At 39.1% G+C, this 24,813-nt stretch overlaps 2 protein-coding genes across 4 annotated transcripts in view; both read right to left on the reverse strand.

The window, feature by feature from the left end:
• The window catches only part of LOC126374922 (ETS-like protein pointed), a 161,887-nt gene extending 159,231 nt beyond the window's left edge, over positions 1-2,656 (reverse strand). For all 3 annotated transcript variants that reach the window (XM_050021698.1, XM_050021699.1, XM_050021697.1), the window contains exon 1: positions 2,483-2,656. The gene's annotated coding sequence lies outside the window, so the exon portion shown is untranslated. The remainder of the gene's footprint in view (positions 1-2,482) is intronic.
• Positions 2,657-3,086: 430 nt separating this feature from the next.
• Positions 3,087-24,697, reverse strand: LOC126374918 (exocyst complex component 5). The gene is made up of 15 exons (XM_050021691.1): positions 24,330-24,697; positions 24,110-24,241; positions 22,186-22,293; positions 20,643-20,840; positions 19,987-20,235; positions 18,874-19,091; positions 17,784-18,011; positions 17,033-17,192; positions 15,995-16,138; positions 15,046-15,134; positions 13,883-14,072; positions 13,381-13,537; positions 12,229-12,401; positions 10,247-10,399; positions 3,087-3,154 (listed from the first exon to the last, which is right to left on the reverse strand). The coding sequence occupies exons 1-14, from the start codon at positions 24,360-24,362 to the stop codon at positions 10,304-10,306; spliced, it is 2,175 nt and encodes a 724-aa protein (XP_049877648.1). The 5' UTR covers positions 24,363-24,697; the 3' UTR covers positions 3,087-3,154; positions 10,247-10,303.
• Positions 24,698-24,813: the final 116 nt, after the last annotated feature.

The raw sequence follows: 24,813 nt of genomic DNA on the forward strand, positions 1-24,813 counted from the left end.
CTAATCTGCATTAGTCTTCGGTTTGTGATTCCTTTGAATTCGTGGGCGTTCGGTGACACTATCTGCTGGTGAATAAGTTTATCTTGATTGCCTGGTTATCGCAATGGTTCGAGCTCACGTTGTAACAAGCAAGACTTATATTGCGTCATTGTTTTCTTTAGTTTAATTTAATGTCCGGTGGGATGTTATTAAAGGTTGCTAATGAAAAAGTGCTAGTAAGAGTAAAAACATAAACAGCCTATATACGTCCCACTGCCGGGCACAGGCCTGCCCTCGACTAACCGGAGGGGGTATGGAACATACTCCACCACGCTGTTCCACTGCGGCTTACCGTGCCCTCCGAAGCACGAAATCGTCTTATTTTTGCAATCAGGTGATTCAAGCCTGTAAAGTCCTTACCAAACAAAGGACAAAGTGATTTCAACAATGTCCCCATCGGGAATCGAACCCTGACCTCCAGATCGTGTGCCTAACGCTCTAACCACTATACTACGGAGTAAGAGTAAAGGCGACAAATATTGAGAGTTATTGAGGATAGAAGCCGCAAAACAATTGGACACATAATAAGACACGACGATTTTATTGAAAAGAAAGATAGAAGGAAAAAGAGGAAGGGGAAGACATTAAAGAGAAGGTGAACGTCGTGTCTTATAAGAATAGGAAGTCAAAGAATTGGCCTTTGATAGACAAGAATGGAGAATGCTACACCGACAAGAGCGTGACTCTTAAAATTATTAATGATGATGATGGGGTGTTCTTACAGGTAGGTTAGGTACCCACCTACTATCTTAGCTTTCCGGAAACCTACAAGGTTTTCACCTTGACTTGGTGGTTCTAGCGGGGTGAGTGAATCAGGTACTGATTATTAAAGCCACGGTCACAGAACAAGTTCTGTCTCTATTTAGATATTCGCTTTCTATGAATATTCAGTTAGATGTGCAGACTGCAGTTGTTAAGCTAGGAATAAAGTGATATTCTAGTGAAAGCTGAACTTCTGAGATTCTTTATGTTTACTATTTCATCACATCACTAATTTAAGAGCCACGGTCTTGTCGGTGTAGCATCCTCCATGCTACTTTTTAGGGAAAAATAGAGCAGTCGTCGTTCAAATCCCTCTTGCCTTCTGCCCCGCTGTACTCTGTCTGACGCGAGTGGGATGGTACCCAGAGTAGTCTCAAAGCCGTACTAGGACTCCTGTCCTCCGCCTGTGAATAGTACTGACAGTTACTGCTGCCTCCTGTAAGTTTCTAGGTAATAGCTATCTACCAAATCAAAATAGACAAAAAGCTCCCGGTTACACATGCCTAAATCGCAGGCTAAACTTGAGTTTCAAGATAAGACACACACATAGCATCACACATGAATCACCAAAGGGGTAAGGTTATACCATATACACCCACTCCTTGGAAGCTATAGGTGTGGGTACAACATACCTACATGTTTAAGTCCCTTGTAGTGGACGAGAGAAGATAGGCGTTTATCAAGAATGCATGGTTAATTTAGGATTATTTTTAGGGACAAATGGTTTTTGGTGTCTGCTAGTTAGCTCCAGTGCGTGTAGCCAACTTTTTGTTACGTTACCAACCCAACTGCCACAGTTTCCAAACACAGTGTACACGGTAAACATGATCGTAAAGTTTTTGATTTATTGTTCGTATCTTATCGACACCTTTCCAACGATGAAGGTTCCATGCGAATTGAATTATTGATCGCTTTGTGTCGAGTTTAATTGTCTTGAAATATTCCAGAGTTATTCATACATCTGTGAGAATATTATATAAATCAATACTAGCTACATCGATATCGAATTGTGAAATCAACTTTTGGGAGTGGTTTTTGTGTGGTAATAAAATGTTAGACGCAAAACCAGCAAAATTAAGATCTGGAGGCGGTGTTTGATGTTAATGGAATAAATAGCTAGCTTTAAATATGTTTCCCCCGACGATGTAGCCTATCAAGTACAGTTTCTTCTCAATAATAGATATAAAGTCTATGTATGGAGCATTCGACCTGTTGTCAGGTGGTCTCGTCATACAAGTATGGTGCGCGATGCCATTATCGGGCTCGGCTTGCGGCCCCGCACTCAGGTAGCGCCGGGATAAAAACTCCACTTGAAATGGAGCGACCCGGCCGCGGACGCCCGGCGCGGGCCGGTCGACAGCCACAGCCCGCCTCACCTAGATAACGACTCCCAACCACGCACAAAAACAACTCGACTATGCATAGCTGGAGCGTACTCCACACTTGCCCCAACACTCCACCTTTCGTCGTCACATCAATTAATCAACATCCAATCTCTGCGACACGTTACAATAAGACGCCCTAATCACCCATTCACATCACACGTACGATAATATAAATAGGACCTAACGAATGAATGAACTTATAAACTTATAATGTAAATTCGTCGTTCAAATCGCGACATAGCTCGGCGCGTAGGCGTTGGGCTTGAATGAAAATAAACATTTCGGCGAGTGCTTACCTCTCGATTTTGACGATATGATCCAGATTAGCGGAATATACACAGCACTCTGTAATGTTAATAACGTTGTGGGGTCACACTGAACTAGTGGGCATAGCACTGTTTGTTACACTGTGGCCGCGCGCGCTCGGGCAGGACAAGTCGGCCGGCCGGCTCGTGGAACACTGCGCGCAACACCGCCGCGGAGCTGCGCCTGCGTCGCCGCGCCGCACGCACACACGCGCGTTCATTCAAATAACGTCCTCGGCGGTGGAGGGGCGCGCTTATGAATGGACGTAGTGGAGTCGTATAGATACCACTGATAACGCGCTATGCAAGCATTATACAACATGATACGCGGACCGCTCCGAAACTGCTCCCACTGAATTAGAACATAACACTACGCTTATTATCGCTGATTCGATGATACATCACACTCATTTCGAAACAAAACTTAATAGGTTCATTCAACGAGAGTAACCCAGATAAGCATGGGCAAATATTTACATTTTCTGGTTCGGGAGTCTACTCTACTGCATCTCTGGCTTAAGGCGTTTTAAATAGCCAGGGAAATTAAAATAGATACCTACCGATTAGTCGTTTTAAAAAATGGAAAAGATTTGCATTGTATAAATAGATTTTAATACTGTGTATAAATAGCTTTGCTTACCTAGATACAAGTAACAATATGTGTTAAGGTGATTCGTTTTCCATACAAAAGTTGATGCAGTGCTACAGGAAAACGGATAGAGGAATATTGTTATAAAACCGATAAATAGTAATATTTTGGTGTATTATTTTCGCAAACTAACAAAAATTTAGGGTCCGAATACGAGAAGTACCATATTTCAGACCCTCAATTTTGATCAATTCTACATTTGTAGTGGTGCAGATTACAGTGTATTTGCTGAGCGTGTAGAGGTGTCAATGTTAGTTTGTGTGCGTGATAGTTTTTTTTTTTCTAAAGGCTTTGACTACTTGACAAGTGTAATAGAATGTCAGTGACAATTTATAAAGAGATTTTGTATGAAGAGAATAAATATAAATAAAAAACTAAAAATACTACAATCTGAGAAAAGGAATATTGGAAAAATATTTTTGTAATAACGTATCTTATTTAAACATTTTTAAATAATGGGTAAATACCGTGTTTTAAAAGAGGACATATATGTGGGAATTTGCTGATTGAAATGTACGCGATTTCTCTTCAAAAAATACTTCTATTAAGCACACAAAAATACCACGTATTTCATCTGACAACCAACCTCTTTGACATCGTAGTTTAGTGTTGCCAATTAAAAACTAACGTTATTTATTAACAAAATAAAAACTTATAACTAAATATTCAACGTTACACCCACACGGCTGTCCTGACTAATCATCTGTCCCAGATGAATCTCCGTTTTCTGTGGAGACCCATGGCTTCATCATATCAGCGGAACTGGTAGTGTGGATGGGGCCTTCAGAATTTCCAACCTTCCTAACAGCGTATCTGTCGTTTTGTTTTTTCTCTGTTACTTTGTAGGGACCGAGATATTTTGGGTAAAGTTTGCTACCCTGAGAAAATTGCGTTTTCTTTATCGCAACCAAATCTCCTTCTTCGTATAATCTCGCCTCTCGTCTTTTCTTGTTATAATTCCTTTTGTTCTCTTCTTGTAGTTTATTTATAGATTCTTTAGCCTTCTCTCTTATTTCACGTCTTTTTTCGTTCATTCTTTCAATATTTTCTTCTTCTATAATCTTCATAAGTTCATCGTCTTTGTCTCTCATCTTCACTCCGAACATTAATTCAAATGGCGTCATGCCAATGCTTCTTTGGTAAGTTCCGTTTAAGCAGCGTTGAACGTTAGAAACTTTGCGATACCATTTTGAGGGATCATCAGCACTAAGCTTACTTAAAACGCTAATTATGATCTGGTGGATACGCTCAACTTGTCCGTTTCCCCTAGGTTGTCCAGTGGTAATCAAGTATTGTGTAATACCCTCATTTTGGCAGTAATCTTTGAAGTCATTGGATGTAAACGCAGCGTTTCGATCTGTGATAATTCTTTCTGGTGAGCCAAAAACTTGTTGTTGCAGTTCTAATTTCTTTAGTGTTTCTTCAGTCGTTAATGATTTTACAGGATAGATCCAGGTAAATTTGGTGAACGCATCTACAACGGTAAATATGTACTTGTAGTTTTTATTCGTAGAGGTTAGTGGTCCTAAGTGATCTATGTGGTATGTTGCTAAAGGTACATCTCCTTTCTGAATCGGGTTTAGTAGTCCTTCTTTTTTGCCTCTTTTGTGTGACACGAGTATGCATTCAACACAATTGTCTATTACTTTTTTAATCTTAGTCTGTAAATTCTCAATGAAATATTCTCTGTTGATCAACTCCTCAGTTTTTGCTATTCCAAAATGTCCTCTTTCGTGGTTTTTTCTTATAATTTCATTCTGCATCTTCTTCGGTACAACAAATAATTTATCACCATTCCTTTCTTTGTACAGTATTTCATTTTGTAATATGTAATTTTGATAGGGTTCTTTAAGTAAAATCCTTTTCAATAATTGCAGGTTTTCATCTTCATCTTGAGCCTTCTTTAAGCGTGCAGTAGTATCAGTGAGTACAAAGCATGATGGATAGCGGCTTAAGGCGTCAGCATGTTTCATTCTAGATCCAGGACGATGTTCAATCTGATAGTCGTATTCTTCGAGTAGCAGCGCCCATCTGGCAACTCTCGGTGGTAAGTCTTTCTTTTGTAAGGTCATCGTTAGTGCAGAACAGTCAGTAATAATTTTAAACGGAATTCCTTGTAAGTAAACTCGAAATTTCTTTATCGCTTCGACAATAGCCAATATTTCTAAATAATAACTGTGATATTTTCTTTCAGATGGTGTCGTCTTCTTACTCATGTAATGGATAGGATGTAGCTGGTTGTCTCTCGGGCATCGTTGAAGTAGAACAGCTCCGTACCCATCCGCGCTTGCGTCTGTGTGCACTTCCGTATGCAGGTCAGGGTTGTAAATTCGTAAAATAGGAGAACTGGTAAGTACGTTTTTCAATCTCAAAAAGGCTTCTTCACATCTTTCGTCAAAGTTAAAAACAGCGTCCTTCTTCAACATGTCTGTCAAAGGTTTGGCAATTAATGAGTAATTGCGGATAAACTTTCTAAAGTAGCCAGTTAATCCGAGGAATGACTGAACAGATTTAATATTATTAGGCTTCTTAAAACTGGAGACGGCTTTGATCTTCTCTTTAGATGGACGCACTTCATTATCTTGGATTATGTACCCCAGATACTCTATCTCTTTCTTAAGAAAATGGCACTTCTTCCAATTAAACTCTAGACCAAATTCTGCAGCTCTTTTCAGTACTTTCTTTATCTTGCTCAATGCTTCCTCTTCTGTCCTTGCGGATATAATTAAATCATCGAGGTAGGCTAAAACGGTGCCATCATTGATATAATCATGAAAAATGTCATTGATAAAACGCTGGAAGACAGAAGGTGCAGTACACAAACCAAAAGGCATCTTCATGAATTCAAATTGACCTTGCGGGGTCACAAAAGAAGTGTACTTCTGACTATCCTTGTTGACGTCAACGTGTAGAAATCCGTTTTTCAAGTCAAGCGATGTAAAAATCTTTGCTTCTTTCAGCTTATCAATTTGGTCTTCAATCAGTGGTAGCGGGAATCTCTCTTTGATTATTTTTTTATTTATGCGGCGATAATCAACACAAACTCTATAGCTTCCATCTTTCTTATGTGCAAGAACAGTCGGGCAGGCAAAATCAGATTTACTAGGTTTAATTATACCTTTTTTCAGCCAGTCATCAATCTGTTTACTAAGAACATCTGTTTCCAGTGGAGATAAACGTCTCGGACTTTGGTAAATCGGTGCCTCGTCGGTAAGCAAAATTCTCAATTCCACATTACTCTTTTTTGTCTTTTCGGTAGGTTTATAGTCTTGGATCATCTTTTTTATTTCAGCTGTATATTTGGAATCTTCTACATCGTATCCTTCAATGCTATTGTCTTTCTCCACTAGCAGCGTCAGGTGTTGTATCTTCTCCATGAATATTCCGTCATTAGTAAATTTCACTTCGAATTCTTTCAAGATCGGGTTTCCAATTATAGAGTCAACTGGAATGGCGTTGTCATCAACAATATGAAACGTTATATCCGAGTAGCAGTCATCAATCTGAACTTTGGCAGTGAAAAATCCATCTGTAAATATTTCTTTTCCAGCTATGCCAGTCAAACAAATCTTGGAGTCTTTGTACATCTTCACGTCTTCATTTATCTTTTTAAATTCAGTTTTAGTCATCAAGTTAGCGTCACTTCCGGTATCAATCAGTGTGAGTACTTCTGTTCCTTCTATCTTCACTTTCTTAAATGGTACTCCTTCTTTTTCTTCTTTCAGAATGTTCAGCGTCTTCTTTGGTTTATTAGGACAGTCAGGTCCTTTGTGCCCAAACTCATTGCATTTAAAACACTTGATGCCTTTGGAGCATGTAGATGATTGATGGTCTAAATCACCACAGTTGTAGCATCTCTTCTTTGGCGTTTCATGACTAAATGATTTTCGATTTCCCTGGTGTGATGTTGAAGCAGTCGATTTTGCTTGCATCTTCTTCCTAAACTCACTATAGGTGTCCAACTTTTTTCTAAATTCTTTAATGTCTGAAGCGCCATAAAGTATAACTTTGTTAGACTCAAGGTCTTTAATTCCATCGATAACGTATTCCATCAGTGCTGCATCTTCGACTTTTCCATGTAAAGCGATCTCTTTCATTGCCAAGAAGTACTGTTGATATGTTTCATCATTCTTCATTTTTCTTGTCGATAATTTCTTGTGAACCATCGCACTGTTCAGTTTTGGACCAAATTCTTCTTTGAGAGCCTTCTTTAAGTTTGTATAGTCCTTAACTCTTCCTATTGATCTCAAAAACAACTTGGCGGTACCACCCAATAATCTTTTGGCGTAAATTAATTTTTCGACAGCAGTCCACTTCATTAAACCAGCAACGTCTTCAAATTCTTCCAAAAATTCAGATATAGGGTACGTGTCATCTCCGGTAAAAATATTCATCGACTTCTCCAAATCTCGAAAAGAAATCTGAACATCAACATCTTCCAACTCTCCGTCTTCTTCTTTATCGTCGTTCTCTTCCTTCTTCTTAGGTGGCATCTTACTCTCAGTCTTCAATGAAAGTCGTCGTATCGGACAATAAAAAGTTCCTCTTGAAGATCTTGTACGCATTCAGAATAATATTCGTTATTTAAACTTGCATCGTTATTCCTAGATAACGTTACTTATAACGATGTCGTTATTCTTCAAAGCTATAGCAACATTATTCGATCGTCGGTAAGTAGATCGTAGCGACATCTAGCGAGAAGCGTACGAACCATGCAGCTATCCGACCCGTCGATAAAACAGTACGTTGCCGTAGATGACTTGTGTTTCGTCGTATCTTACGTCTTGATAATTCGGCTTTCTTCGTCTTGAATCACAACATTCCAATATTTAGCGCCATCCCGGACGAGCCCCCAAAAAGATGTGGGAATTTGCTGATTGAAATGTACGCGATTTCTCTTCAAAAAATACTTCTATTAAGCACACAAAAATACCACGTATTTCATCTGACAACCAACCTCTTTGACATCGTAGTTTAGTGTTGCCAATTAAAAACTAACGTTATTTATTAACAAAATAAAAACTTATAACTAAATATTCAACGTTACACCCACATATATTATAATAAAAAATCAATACATAAAATGAAATGGCTGTATGGGCATAGTTCCCTTTGCCTTACCCTTCGGGGAAAACCAAATCAAAAAAGAAGTTGTTGCATTTGCCGGCCTAAATAGTAGTCATTTATAATTAATTGTTTTTCCATCCAACATACAGATTTATTTATATTCTCTTTGCCGCGGACTTTTTGGTGGGACCGGGAACGGGAAGGTTGCTTTCTTCATTGAATAATCTAAATAATCAATACGAAGTGGTGTTTTGTGGTTAATGATCACATTAGTCGGAAAACATTCCCGATAGTATTATTAAATCGGAATATTCAATAAACAAAGTGTACCTATCTATTTTCGCTTTGCGCCAACAAGCCGCTTACTTCGTTTGGGGTTCGGAGTAGGAATCTGCTCCGAGGGTGGGGGCTTAGGTTTCATCATTTCATTAATCATCATCAAGAAAAAAAAACACAAGACATGGCTGTATGTTCATAGTTCCCTTTGCCTTGCCCTTTGGGAAAAAAAATAAGATAAATTTTGAAATTCTTATGTATAATAAACAAACATCACAGACATCATGACAGATCTAATACTAAATAAAATCTTTTTTCTTTTTTCTATTTGACTTATTTATGAATTTTAATCAAGAAAACGTGATAATAAGTTCGACAGCAACCAGTTCAGGTCCCCGAAACAGCCCATTTCAGGCCGCGTATATATGGAAATACTACTTCAATACGTCCCAGCCTCGTCTTTTTTTAACGTCCTCGTTATAAAAAGACGTCCTAACCTGAACTAACTAACCTAACAATAAACACCACGCGTAAATATATGTCCAGAAATGCGCTGTGAGTCGTCTGGACTGGGCGCGAAAACAACATAGAATTCGATTAGGTGCTAAGTGTCCCGCATGCTATCACCAGCTGTCACTGACATACGTATGAAGTCCCGCGGATTTTATTGGAACTAAATGACAAGTCATAATAATTATATGCGGATACTGCGACATCAGCGCCGTGCTTGCGGGACGTCCTGAAGCGCTATTACATCTTTCAAACGCGATGCGACAAAGTTTGAACCTACGCAATTTAGGAAAAATCTACCTTATTATTACTGTACTGTGTTCGTTATTTGTAAAATCATACAATACATATACACAATTCTTTATACACAATATAATTATTATGACATATTGTGGACTTTTCGGTATACCTACAAAAAAGGAACAATTCAACCATACGTTGTTTTGTTATATCTCAATGGGCTCAGGCAGCGTTTTCGCCGAAAGCTCCAAGTCGGCTATATTTGTAACGATAATTATGTTTGACATTCATCATCATTTTTGAACCATTTTATACAAAAAAAATACTTGTATAAATTATAAACCCTAAAGCACGCCCATGAATCACTCTACTCATTGGTGAAAACCGTATGAAAATCCGTTCAGTAGTTTTTTAGTTAGCCGCATGTTCACTGATGCGATTAATGCCTGTTAGAATTTTACAAAATAAAAAATACGGAATTTACGGAAGGTACTTTAGTGCAAAGTTAATTATTGTATACTTAATTATAATATTATTGATAAAAGTGATAATTTTTGAAAATTCCGTAACAAATAGACGGGTTCGCCAAATTCAATTGTAAAAAAAAATACAAAAAGTAAAAACAATTAAAACATGCAGTTGGGTTTGAACCGTGAACTTTAAGAATGGCGGCTACTGCTTTACCAAATGCGCCATTTAGAAGTTAGAAGTAGACTTCAAATTATGCATCTCTTTTAATAGCTAACCTAGTTCGCATGTGTGTGTGACAGCTTCGTGTTTGTACACAAATTGAAATGACACCAACTTTTGATGCAATGTTTCAATATGATATCTTCAGTAAATACTTCAAAATTGTAGCTTAACTTAAAGATAATGTATGTAAGATTTCGCCACCTAACATTTCACTGGGTCAGAACTCAACACTAAACGAATAAATGGAAAAAAATACGAAAACTGCAGAAGTAACGCCATCTACTGACGCAGCGTTACCTAGCTGACTGAAACACATCACCTTAACATACAACTAGATAATGTTAGGGTCAATATATTTCGGTGGCTTGGGTAAGGTGTTACGCCAGTCCTTTGAGGAAGCTCGCCAACTTGTGACTCTTGTAGTCGGAGCGCAGCTGGATGAAGTTGAGCAGGATCGAGTGGTCCAACTCGGCCTGAGGACAAATTATAGTCAAATAGTCACATCTTCAAGGAAACGAACAGGCTCAAGAAAGGCCAGCTGGATGCGAAACCGGACAAGGAAGAGAAAAGAGAAATCTCACCCCAGATTCTCGAGACCGCAAAAATGAAGATTGAGTATCATTTCGGACCATCGCACTAGCATACAATAAAAAAGAATACGCATAGAAGGGACACTCCGCCCCGCACTGATTTGTATCAGCGCCGAGCAAGATTTACCTCACCCCCTTGCTGGGTCTCACTTTAGTTTAGACCATAAGCCGTTAAGGAGTAAAAGGGGCGCGCGAACGGGCCGTCTTGCTCGCATTTACCCGTTATGCGGCACAGAGTAAGAACGAGATTTTTGTATGGTGACTGGTAAGTTTAGAAAGTAGAAGTCACATGGATTGTCCAGAACGTACCAATTCTTTCCTGACTAGCGAAGTGCGCCTAGGCTGGATGATCACGAGCTGATAAAACTTCAACTACAACGTTGTCAGCCTTCATCTAAGTACAGATACATAGCATCACGCCTGTATCCCCGAAAGGGTCTTCTATTGTGTGGGTTGTGAGGTGGATTACCAACCTTATCAACCCTAGTGTCAGGGTTACTATTGAGTCGCCAAAGGCCCCTGACATGACTCATGTAACGACTACGTCTATATCAGTAAGTAGTAACCGGGACTAACGGCTCTCAACGAGTCTTACTTTCGGACAATCAGGTGATCAGCCTGTAATGTCCTAACCAAACTAGTTATCACAAAGTGATTTTTGTAATTTGTCCCCACCGGGATTCGAACCCGGGACCTCAGGATCGTTAGCCCAACGCTCAATCACTGGACCACGGAGGCCGCCCGAAAAGGTTACCAGAGGTGTACAATACACCAACTCATCGCCAGCTATGTTTAAAGTAACCAATAAAACGAATCTATATTGGCTTTATCCTAGAGGATATTTTGTTACGTTCCAAGTGAATACCAAAGAGACTGTTCTGGGGGTTAAAATGGCCACATCGAAGCAATTCATCTAAGAAAGCAATATTGCTATTTGTTTCCATTGCGCACTTACTTTTATATGCGCAAATGTCAAATTGCAATATTGGTTTCTTAGATGAATTGCTTCGATGTGGCCATTTTAACCCGTTTGTGCTGTTTAACATTAAGCACAAAATTGAAAGATACTTGACCCACGTTGGAGCATTATTGAAGATCATTAAAGCTTCTTGTTTTAACACAAATAAACACTATTTTAACATTCTAGCACTTGGTTAGGAAGAAACAAAAACTTTATTGAAAAATTCTTTCATACTTTGTTAGACACCGGACGAGGTTTGTCTAAACAAGTGTCGCGTCCGTTTTCGCACGTTAGGGAGTGTTAATAAATAAATTCTTGGATAAAGTGTCATACTAAATACCTGTTTTATACCTTTTCGTCTCTTAGAAAATAAAAAAGAAATAATTACAAAAAGACTTCTGACTTCCTTCTATCAACCGGAAGAGGCATGGGAGCTCTGAGTACCTACTGCAGGCCAGTTTTTAAGGCGCCCGAAGGTTTCGTCTTAGTTTAAAATTATTGACGTGCTTAGATAGTTAGAATCGACGATTTTGACGAGTTGCGCTAATGAAAAGGAACGAATCGAATCGAAATATACTAACACACACTAACACAGTTGGCTCGACTAGTATCTAGACGGCGATACGGCTCACCACCTATCACGTTGATCGAACAGAAAGCTCGGTGGGTGTGGGTAGTTAGTTCATCTTGCGATGGATGTACCTCTGGCTACTCTATTGGGATATAGTCGTGAGCTTAAGTATGTACTAACCAGAGTTTCTCCCTCGCAGACCTGGTGCAGGTTCTCGGGCTTGACGAGAAGCAGATTGCAGAGCGCGTGCAGCGCATCGAACAGCGCGTGCGCCGGCGCCGGCGCCGCCCGCGGCCCGCGGCCGCACACCGCCGACCGGTACTCCTTCACGTCGCATATCGCTATCATAGCTCCTGTTCGATATATATTTATTAGCATCTATTTAATATCTAATGCTTCTTCTTCTCTTATATAGTATGGGTTGTGAGGTTGACTACCAATCCCATCAAGAGTTACTATTGAGCCACCAAAGGCCCCTGACATGGCTCATCTAACGACTACTTACTTACATCAGTAAGCAGTAACCGGGACAAACGGCTTAACGTGGCTTTCGAAGCACGATTGATACTTACGGACAATCAGGTGATCACCCTGTAATGTCCTAACTAAACTAGGGATCATAAAGTGATTTTTGTGACATGTCCCCACCGGGATATGAAACCGGAACCTCCGGATCATGAGCAGCTCAAACCATTGGTCCACGAAGGTCGTTATCTATATCGATTGCTTTTCGGCGCTGTTTCGACAATATCAAATCGATCGAAAGTCGTCAGTTTGAACGTTATTACGTAACTCAAAATTAGAAGAGCTTAAACTACGCGTCCATTGAAATAGAATCGAACAGACCTCATCTTCTTCTATAGTGTGGATTGTGAGGTGAATTACCAACCCCATCAACCCTGGTGTCAGGGTTATTACTGAGCCGCCATACGCCCCTGACATGACTCATGTAACGACTACGTACATCAGTAAGTAATAACCGGGACCAACGGCTTAACGTCCTTCCGAAGCACGGATCTTTTTACTTTTTGGACAATCAGGTGATCAGTCTGTAATGTCCTAACCAAACTAGGGATCACAATGTGATTTGTTCCCACCGGGATTCGAACCCGGGACCTCCGGATCGTGAGCACAACGCTCAACCACTGGACCACTGAGGCCGTCCTCACAGACAACAGACCTCATGATACGCGTGCAATTACGAATTACAACGTCCAACACGGATTGTCTATCTAGCTAACGTAGTTACAATCCAGACGCTTCGTACTCGCCGAAACTTCAGTGGTCTCGCAGCTTTTAATTCTGCGAACTTAGCAAATCAATATAGGTTACCAGCAGAGTTGAACTGGAAGTTCTGTAGATGCTCGTATATGACGCGATGCAGGCGTACGGCCAGCTCGAGCGTCGCCGCGTTGAGGTTGTCGCCCTCCAGACCGCCGTGGATCTTGTCCATAACAGAGTTCAGGTACGACACCACTGTTAGGCACGCCTGGGGCAACACAACACAGGGTTATTTTTAATCATCCGAAATTTATTGAAGCGGTTTGGGTTAAGTGAGTTACGACTTTTAACATTGCGTTATTATTCCTTATTCTTTTTTTTATGACGTGATTTATTGTAGATTTGCCACAGACGGCATTAACTATTTGGTCTTGGTTTTGGTCTTGGTGGACGTTGCCACAAAGACGCTGTATAAACCGTCTGATCAAGATGTAAAGGCATATGATGACACGAGGTCTATGGTACGGATACATAAAACATGGCTTCAAAAAGTCTCTCTTATTGTTGCTCTGTATATATTTTGGTACAATAAATTTACTTATAAAAATCAAACCTGTGAAGCAAGAGTGTCAATGTCTCCTTCAGGCTTGAAGTCAGTCTTCTTCTGCTCGGTCTGCAGGTGTATCTTGACCCACCCGACTATGGCTGCTATGGCCCGCTCCAAGCCAGCGTCTAACTTGTTCTCGAGTTGATCCAGTATGGTCGTCTTCTTGTTCACACACTCGTTTTGCTTCGATGCCGTGCTGGAAGTTTACGTTCGGATGAACATTCTTGATTTAAACATCAAGTGGCAACTGAATTGGATAATATTCTAGGTCAAAGATAAAGGTCAAAGACAGATCTTAAGGTGACAAAAAACGTTCCTTTTTTTTCTATTTAACTTATTTAAGAATTTTAACAAAGAAAAACCTCCTTTCACTCCAAAAAACCTCTTTCCTCCCTTTTTTCCTTCTTTCTTTTCCTTTTTTTTATTTATAGTTTTTTATTCTTATTTTATATTGGTTTTAATAATATGTGTGTTATTACAATTATAGTTGAATGGAATGTACTTTATACATTTAAACGCGGTAAGAACCCGTTATTATGTGCTTTAATTATGGAATGTACTTGTTTATGTATTTTTAATTTATACAAGATTAAAGGTACTTTTTTGACAAAGAAAAATGAGTGCGACTTTTTGTCTTGATTGTCTATGACGTCACAGGTTGCTTCCTTATACAATTTCGTGTTTGACGTTTATTAAAATGTTACTGATTTGACTAGTTGGAAACTACCCTATTGTATAGACAGAACGGAGCGGGCTGTTTACCTAAGCAGAGACAGGTTTACCTAACCGCCCCTTGGTATTACTTTATTCTTCAATCGTATGGGCGTCAAACGTCACACACACATCATATGCGTGTGTTCGTTAACGTCAGTGCGTAATGTCTGCGTAAATTAGGTGTTTTGTATGAAATGTCCGGGGTGTGGTCATAGTCTATGACATTTGCTGAGTTATAGCCGTTTCGGCATTAAGTACAATAACTATTAGGTAATTTACTTCTAAGTAGTGTTCATTTTAGTTTTGCAGAATATTTTTTTCTTTACTTCTTTAATTTCTTATTTTCTTACAAGTAATCAAAGACAACATGCAATCACTGTTGTTATGGTTATCTTAAGCTTTGTAAGTTTGGTAACTAACTAAAGGTAAGGATCTGAGTTTTATTTACAACTTACCCTAAACAAGGTAATACAGACTCTTGGAAATGCTCCTCAAACATCCTCACAATTTTGTTAGCTTGCTTTATTGTGTCAAAGAAGTGAATCTGAAAAGAATAACATCAAGTATTTAAAGGAATTAAGGGTTACATAGCTTTCCAAACGCGATCTCGCATTTCGCATGGATTTTCATAACTCCAACAAGATAATTAATATTCAATATAAAATATAGCCTTTATATTACTTAGGCATAGGGATGCTTTTTAGAGCACTTTTTATCGGTTTAGGTTTTCCATGGAGTACCCGCTACATACAAACAAACATACATACTCCTTTATTCATAATATTAATGATGTAAATACGTAGATGTATAAAGAACATCATCTTCCTAGGGTAACCCATTTTTCACAGAGTCTGCTCGTCTAACCTGTAAATTTTACAAGTCCAGTTTTTATAGAAGCGACTGTCTTTTTGACCTACCCGCGAAGAAAGAACCAAGTCTATTACAGATTAGGTCGCATATCCCCGAAACACGTAACGTAAAAGTTAGTTATTAGATTTATTGGAATTGGATGATTTATGAGGACGACAAGATCCGCAACGAGTATGTGCGCGGTAGCCTCGGTGTACGTGGCTGACAAACTGCAGGAAAACCGGCTGCGTTGGTATGGGCATGTTAAAAGAAGACCGCCTGAGTACATTGGCAACGTGGCACTCGACTTCAATATCACTGGTCAGCGACGTAGAGGAAGACCTAAGCTGAGATGGTTGAGTGTCGTGGAGAAAGACATGGAGAGTTGCGGGTTATCCGAAGATGATGTCCAGGATAGCGCAAAGTGGAGGAAGAACAGTAGGAAAGCGGACCCCGGCGCAAGACGGCGGGATTCACGCTAGGAAGAAGAAGAAGAAGATTGGAATTGGATGATTTAAATGAAACAGTCTATGTTAACTAGTCACCAAGTATCACCTGAGGCGGAGACTTGCTCTCCGCGATGGGTATGGACTGGAGGCCGAGATCCAGCGCGTAGTCCACGTGCTCGACCAGTAAATGCTGGATTAGCACTTCCAAAAGTGCCACTGTCGTGCCTGCTAGCTCGTTTGCAGTGCACAGCTGGAAATAACAAAATACACTTCTCAAATTTCGAAAACTTTCGAATTTATGATCAACATTTTTATATGACTTGGAATAAACCTCCGCGTAAGCGCCTCTCAAGTCTATGGAAAAAAACTTTATAATACCCACTGTAAAATGACATATATATATATATATATACATATATATATTTTTCTATCAATCCTTACTTAAATGATTCGATATTTTTTTATCAGGAGCTAACGCTCACAATGAGGCCACATTAAAGCAATTCACCTAAAAAAACAATATTGCTATTTGACATTTGTTTGCATTGCGCATTTACTTTTATGTGCGCAAATGTCAGATTGCTTTTTTAGATGAATTGCTTCGATGCAGCCTTTTGAACCCCCCAGAAGTGTATATTGGTTATTGTTTTGCTTTAGGTACGGTCTTTTTCCCTTTTTAAGCTGCATTTCCTGTTTTCATAAACCACTACAAGTACGACCTCCAATACGGGTTGGTAAAGTGACTGTTATATTTTAGTGCATATTAGATGCTGATTTCAGTACTCACCACTTAATTTTATTTTAAGTTATACCTGTCATTTTCTTATACGCCGAAAAGGAAAGGGACGGGTAATCGACAGGCATAAAATTTATTGAACACACGTCAATTTTAGGAATAAATCTAAAAATTTTACATTGGCCAATAACCCGACCTAATTAAGTTGACAGTACACACTAAACGGTTTGCATATCAACAAGATAGCTATTTGATTCGCCCGGGTTTTCATTCACTCATTTTAAAATTAACAGTTGTCAATCACCCGTCCCTTTCCTTTTCGGCGGATAAGAAAATGACAAGTATAACTTAAAATAAAATAAGAAAGTGTCTGCAGGAATCGAGGCCATAGTATCACTTTATACTCACAGTTTTGCACCTCAAGAAGGAGGTCTTGGCGTCATTCAACATCTTCTGCACGAGCTGCTCGCTGAGGAAGGTCTCCCCGCCGTAGTTCTCTATCTGCGCGATGTTGATGTTGGCGCGCGTACCGATCACCGCTTGCAAGTCGCGCCGGAGCTCTTGGAAACTGACCACATGAACACGACTCGTTAGAAAATAAGTTACCTTATTTATAATACATTAAACCAGCTATTGCCAAAAAACAATGTCCTTTCAAAAAAATATAGCATCACGCACGGGTTTCGAGCATACAGATACACGAAGGTTTTTACAAAACCAATATATCTTTTTCTCTCGTGTGGGTTGTGAGGTGGATTACCACCTCACCACCAACCAACCTCATCAACCCTGGTGTCAGGATTACTATTGAGCCGCCAAAGGCCCCTGACATGACTCATGTAACGACTACTTACTTACATCAGTAAATAGTAACCGGGACCAACGGTTTAACGTGCCTTCCGAAGCACGGATCATCTTACTTTCGGACAATCAGGTGATCAGCCTGTAATATCCTAACCAAACTAGGGATCACAAAGTGATTTTTGTGATTTAACCAATATATCTATATTTATTTATTACCGCAGCGTGGTGGAGTATGCTCCATACCCCCTCCGGTTGATTGAGGGGAGGCCTGTGCCCAGCAGTGGGACGTATATAGGCAGTTTATGTTATGTTATATGTATTTATTACCGATCAAGATATAACTCTTTTTACTCACCCGCCACCCTGAATCTGCTTCTTAACATGTTGCTTCTCATTGTAATATGCGTTGAGGGCGGTAGACATGGCGGCCCGCAGTCGTCTGGTCTCGAGCGCCGCATACCCGTCATTGGCTCCGGCCATGGCTCCGTTCACTAGGGCTTCACGACGCAGGTCGCCCATGGAGGCGTTGCTATCGGCTGACACCAGCCCCGCTGTTACCAACTCATCGCACACCCTTTGAGTACTGAAATTAATATACATAGTGGTGATGGTGGATGTACAATCCATGTCCATGCACTAAAAAAAAAACGCTATGTCTAGCAAAGTTCCAAAATCACATTGGAGAGGCTAAAAAGCCACATCGAAGCAATTCATCTAAATAAGCAATATTGCAATTTGTCATTTGCGCATATAATAATAAGTGCGCAATGACAACAAATGTCAAAAATCAATATTGTTTTTTAGATAATTTTGCTTTGATGGGTCCTTTTTAACACACAATAGGTTAACACTTTCAAGAAGAGAATGTCTACGGACATTCCGATTCCAAGGTGTCATACTACCTATATATTATGAACCATCAATGACCCATGGTCTTTGTCCGTGAAAGGGTTAAAAAGGCCAGTTCATCTCAAAAAAATATTGGTTTACCCCCAAGTACAAAAAGTCATTATTAGATGCATCAATAGCATTGATTTTTTTACGCTTAATGTGCCATCCATGTGTCTAAATGCGGAAAATAGAGCCCACCACCATACCAGCACTGATTTTATTTCATAGTCATTAATATCACGTAGTGAATATTTAGTTCATTCGTCGCGTCGTGCGTAATATGCGAGTGCCGTGCAGACCACAGATGTATTTATTTTAAAGATTTTAGTTTCTGTGGTCAGTTGACAAAATAAATTGTTTAAAAATGTTTTTGTCATATACTTATATTAAAATAGAGAGCTTACGAGTTCATGGAACAAACTAAAGAGAAGGCGAACATCGTGTCTTATAAGGAAGACAAAGAATAGGCCTTTGATAGTCAAGAATGGAGAATGCTAAACCAAAAGAGTGTTAAATTAATGAGAATGCAAAAAACGTAGAAGATAAATACCAACCTTGTATACATCTCAAAAAGATTCCTCAAGTACTTTTCCACATCATTTTTGTCAGCAAGTTTAGTTTGAATATACTTCTGCAGCTTTAGGTGGAAGATGTTCAGCACAAACTTGCTCATCACTTGGTCGGGGTTGGGGAATACAGTGCTTATTACTGTATAGTTCTTCTTGCATAGGGGCAGTACTGCTGCGAATATGTCCTTGCCTAGCAGAGTGTTCTAGAAAAGGTTTTAACTGCTTTTAGTATGGTTTCCAACTAGTCACATCATTTAGTTTTTACTAAATGTCAAAACACGAAATTACTACGGAATTTGTATGAAAAAAGAACCTGTGACAACATAGAAAAACGTGACAAAATACACACACTTATTATTACATTTTTCTTATTACAATTCATAAATAAATTAAATAGAAAAAGGAAACACATAATAACGGGTACACATAGTAACGGGGTACCCGTTATTATGTGTTTTAATTATGATAATGGCCCCGATTCCTGCAGACACCGCCTAATTTTATTTTAAGTTATATCCGTCAGTTTCATATCCGTCGAAAAGGAAAGGGACGGATGATTCACAGCTCTTAATTTTAGGAAGAATGAGTAAATGAATGAATAACCCGATCGAATCAAAAAGGTACGTCACTGGTATGCAATCAGTTTGACATGCTGTCTACTAACTGTGTCGGGTTATTGACTGATGTAAAATTTTTAGACGGTTGTTTTAGATTTGTGCTTAAAATTGACGTGTGTTCCATAAATTTTATGTTTGTCGATTACCCGTCCCTTTCCTTTTCGGCGGATAAGAAAATGACACATAAAATAAAATTAGATGGTATTTACAGGAATTAGCACCAATAACCGCGTAAACTTAAAACAATGTAGAAAAAAGGTAACTTTTTTTGTCACCTTTAGGTCTGTCTTTATTTAGTAATCGGAATTTCATAATTTCTCTTTGACCTAGGAAACTACCCAATTAAATAGGTTCTTGTTCCAACACAATTTCTCTATTAGTTTATGTATACTGTGTATAGCAGAATAGTTACAACACTTTTATGATAAAAGACACACATAGTATACAAATACATAAGTAAATGAAATAAAAAATTGCATACCATCTGACAGGTTTCTATGAAAGCGTCAACACACTGGGAATAACCCTTGAAATTGGTCATAAGGTTGGCAATATCCTTCATCTTGTTTATATTTCCCTGATTCTGGGCCTTTACAAACTCTTCAATCAAGTTCCTCTCAATTTCATCGTATTTTGCCTCTATCTTCTTCTTGGCTACTTCAAACTTGTCTGGAGGCAGCTCTTGGGCGATTGTATGTAGCTTCTGTATGACATCTGCTGCTTCATTTAACTGGAAGTAAATAATAATTTATATTAAACAATATAAGTAGCAGGATTTTAGATTTGACAACTATTATCCTTTTTATTAGGAATAAAAATAACATAACATAAACAGCCTATATACGTCCCACTGCTGGGCACAGGCCTCCCCGCAATCAACCAGTGGTGGTATGGAGCATACTCCACCACGCTGCTCCGCTGCTGCTGCTGGGTTGGTGGAGGAGGAATAAAAATGCTATAAAAAATATTTTATTATTTAAGATTAAATATTGGTGAATATAATGGAAATCATATTATCATTAAAGAAATAAAACCTTAGCCATTCTGCCATCAGCTATAAACAAACTTACTGTAACAGCAAGTTTTAAACTTTTTCAGATAGATTTTTAAAATATTTAAAGCCCAAGAACAACTTACTTTACTTTGATCATTGAAAAGTGGAGTAACGACTGGTCCAGGACTGAGGAAGTGAGCTAGATGTGACAGCAGGTCTCTGGCTGCCGCCGCCCTTGCTCGTGGTGCTCGGGCAGCCCCGAGCTTCTCGCCTACATCCAGGGCACGACCACCACACCGCGACATCCTCTCGTCCAGGGAACTGAACACATTTACACAATGCTGGAAAGAGAAAACAATAATGTACTTTTTTATTATTATAAATTATTTATTTCAGGCGACTAAGGCCCATACATTCCTTAACCTCTCATATGCCGAGATACCAGACACAATAGATTTTACATTGTGTCTGGTCGAGATCCGCGTTCCGGCGTTCGAAAGATTAACCTAAGAATAAATACAATATTAAAATTAAAAGTTTACAATGAGGGAAATTCCAGGTTATGTTCCCCAAAAACAAATGCAGATGCTGCTGTTCAGATTAACATGATAATTAATTACCTATTTTCTTATCGCTCAGTATACATAATTATTTAAAAATACAATCTAATAGCAGAGGCATATATAAAAATAATTGTAGCTTGATATTTGGATCAAATACTATATACATAGACTAATATTGCTTCTCTTTATTTTGATCAGAATAATAATGGGTGGAAGATGTGTTGTGCCTGGGCGTAATAACAAGGGTCATCATTCATACCCAAAAACAAAGATAAAAATCCATGAAATTAGAAGGTTATACAGCGGGAAATATGTAGTGCCATCTGTATTCTTATAACATAGTTTGGAATGAATGTCCCTTATTAAATTATAAAAAACACACTGTAGGACCTTATGTGTTTGACACACATTAATGCAGAAAAAGAAAAAGGTGGAAAGGAAGAATCCTAACCACTTGCGCTGTCCCCATACACCTGAAAATAGCCCAGCTCAAAGAAAAAGGGGAAACACTCACATAGTCAGCTTCTCTGTTCTTCTCACCAGGCCTGGTTTTTGTTGACAGCACAATAATACAATCACAGCAGTCTATTCACAATTAATTAGCGGCGGCGGTGCATTTACGATTATATTAAAATATTTGCAGTAAAAATATGTATTATAGATATAGCAGGAAAAAACAAAAGGAGCACAAATGTCACTACTACTGTCGGGGTTCACACACACGAAGTAAAAAGTTTTTAATTAATTTATAAAATCTTTTTGGTGTGTTTCCCTTGGGTAGCTAGGCGTATTAGCAGAAATATAAAAAGACAGCACAAGTGGCTCAAACATCATCCCCCACCTTGAAAGGTTTCCTTTCAATAAATCAGAAATATAACAAAATTAAAGTTAACTCTAAGTATAACAAAAAGCAATAAAAGAAACGAAAAGTAGTGCATTTTTAATTTAAATGAGGGAGCGGACATAAACAAACCACAGGTCGTTTGAATGTACCAGTTTTAGTTTTGACTAATGCAACTCTAACTTGATTAAATACACTGACTGTGTATTAGCAGTGTGTATTTAGTAGGTACACTGTCTAACAATTGAATACCTTATATTCTTTTGGGGGTCTCTAACTTACAGTATGTTGGTCCATGATTTCCGAGAGTTTTGCTCCATATAATTTTTCTTCTTCTTGCACCGCTTGCTCTAGTCTTGCACATTTCCTTTCCTGTCTCTCTTGTAGTACCTACAATCAAAAAACACAAGTATCTATTTTGTACTTCATGATAATGTGAAGCACATGAATATTTATTTTTAGTCTGCATTGTTCAGACATCGTAGTTATGACAATGCAGCTTATAGATAATATCAGGTTTACCTAAATTTTTTATAAATCTGAAGATTTAGTTTTAATCGAGGCAATCTTTAGTGTTATTTATTTACAAAAAAAAAGCAATAATTTCCTGAATGTATTCAAATTCAATTAGTAATAAATATTTACTTGTGCCTGCAGAGCTCCGTCGGACAATACATGACCTTGAACTCAAAAAAGCCCCCGGGTTTGACCTAATAACAGCGGAAGTTCTAAGAAACTTACCAAGAAAGGCGCTGGTCTTGATCGTTTCTCTGTTTAACGCCATATTAAGGTCTGCGTATTATCCAAGTATTTGGAAAGTCTCGCAGATAACAATGATTCCAAAACCTGGAAAGCCGCCACATCTGACGTCCTCATATCGACCCATAAGTCTTCTTCCGGTTCTGTCGAAGGTGTTTGAGAGAATCTTGGCAACACGACTGAATGAATGTCTCATGGAAGGGTCGCTCATTCCAGAACATCAATTCGGGTTTCGGAGGCATCACTCAACTATTGAGCAGGTGCATAGAGTGTGTGAGCACGTTAGAAAATCCCTCGAACACAAGAAATACTGTTCAGGAGTGTTCCTCGACGTGCAACAGGCCTTTGACAAGGTCTGGCACGATGGCCTAAAGTACAAGCTCAAAAAAACGCTACCACATAATATGTACCTTCTCTTAGAATCCTACCTAGAGAGCCGCATTTTCTATGTTAAAATCAACGACGCAGTTTCAGACTTCTATGACATCAAGGCTGGAGTCCCCCAGGGATCAGTGCTCGGACCATTGTTATACCTCGTATTCACGGCTGACGTACCTGAGTCAGACAGTGTGATGACGGCTACATTCGCGGATGATACTGCTATCCTGTCATCGGACATTAACGCTGCGACTGCTTCAAGTAATCTGCAGATACATCTAGACAAGGTCCACACCTGGATGAAAGCCTGGCGTATCAAGGCTAGCGCAACAAAGTCCAACCACATAACTTTTACCTTGAGGAAAGAAGACTGCCCACCCGTGAAACTTGGCCAAGAGACCATGCCACACAATACAACAGTAAAATATCTCGGCTTTCATCTAGACCGGAAGCAAACTTGGAAAACACATATCCAAAAGAAACGTGATGAATGTAACCACCGATTTAGGACATTGAAGTGGCTCCTGGGCAGAAGATCACGGCTCTCCGTCGAAAATAAAATACTGGTGTACAAAGCGGTACTGAAACCAGTATGGACTTACGGCATTCAGCTGTGGGGTGCTGCAAAAACATCAAATATGGAAATACTACAACGCTTCCAAAACGGAGTGCTCAAATCAATAGCGCAAGCACCTTGGTTCACTCGCATGGACGAACTACACGAGTACCTTGGAATGAGGACAGTTAAGCAAGAAATTGCCACAACTACAAGGCTATACAGAGATCGAATTACTCATCACCAAAACAAACTGGCCCGGAGTTTAAGTGACAACCACTACATGAGACGCCTCAAAAGGACGCACATATGGGATAACATACAGTAGCACCTTAATGAAGGCAGCCTTCTAATGAGGGGGCCTGTCCTGCATGTTAATAAAACCAAACCATCAAAACTGCTTATGGTCAGTCGACCGATCGCATGTTTGGGCACAAAAATGAAAAAAAAAAAAAAAAAAAAAAAAATATTTACTTGTACCTAGATCATAGATAATTATCAACAAGGTCTTACCTTCAGGTCCTGAATGGCTTGAGTGAATATGTCATGTATCATTTCTGGGTCAAACTGATCATCCTCCAGCCGGGATTCCTGCATGCTCCGGCGCACCATTCGTTCTACAAACTCGTCAGGATCGAAAGGATCCTACAAACCCAACAAACCGGTCAAAAGGGGCGTCTGTATCATAGCAAAAACAACAACATCCAACGAAGTACATTTCGATTTTACTCACCTGCTCTAGCTCTTTTATATATTGGTTCATCATCTTGGAAAAGTAAAAAGTTCACTACTAATAGTTGTTATTTAAATATTAGCCAATATTTTAACTTTATCAATAAAAAATACGACTTTTGCAGACAACCTTGAGACAACCCATTTATTTATTTTTTTGTTTTGGTTTTCCCCGAAGGGTAAGGCAAAGGGAACTATGCCCATACAGCCATGTCTGACGTATTTTTTTTCTTGATGATTAATGAAAAGATGAAAGGTGATGATGATGAAACCTAAGCCCCCACCCTCGGAGTAGACTCCTACTCCGAACCCCAAACGAATTAACTCAAAAGTCCGCATAAACTTTTGAGTTATGAAGCGGCTTCCCGGCACGAAGCGAAAATAGGCAGGTACACTTTGTTCATTGAATACTCCAATATAATAACACTCGCGAATGTCTTGCGACTAACTTAATGCGATCATTAACCACAAAACACCACTTCGTA

Source organism: Pectinophora gossypiella, chromosome 18 (assembly GCF_024362695.1).
Source record: "Pectinophora gossypiella chromosome 18, ilPecGoss1.1, whole genome shotgun sequence".
In the NCBI taxonomy this organism is placed as follows: Eukaryota; Metazoa; Arthropoda; class Insecta; order Lepidoptera; family Gelechiidae; genus Pectinophora; species Pectinophora gossypiella.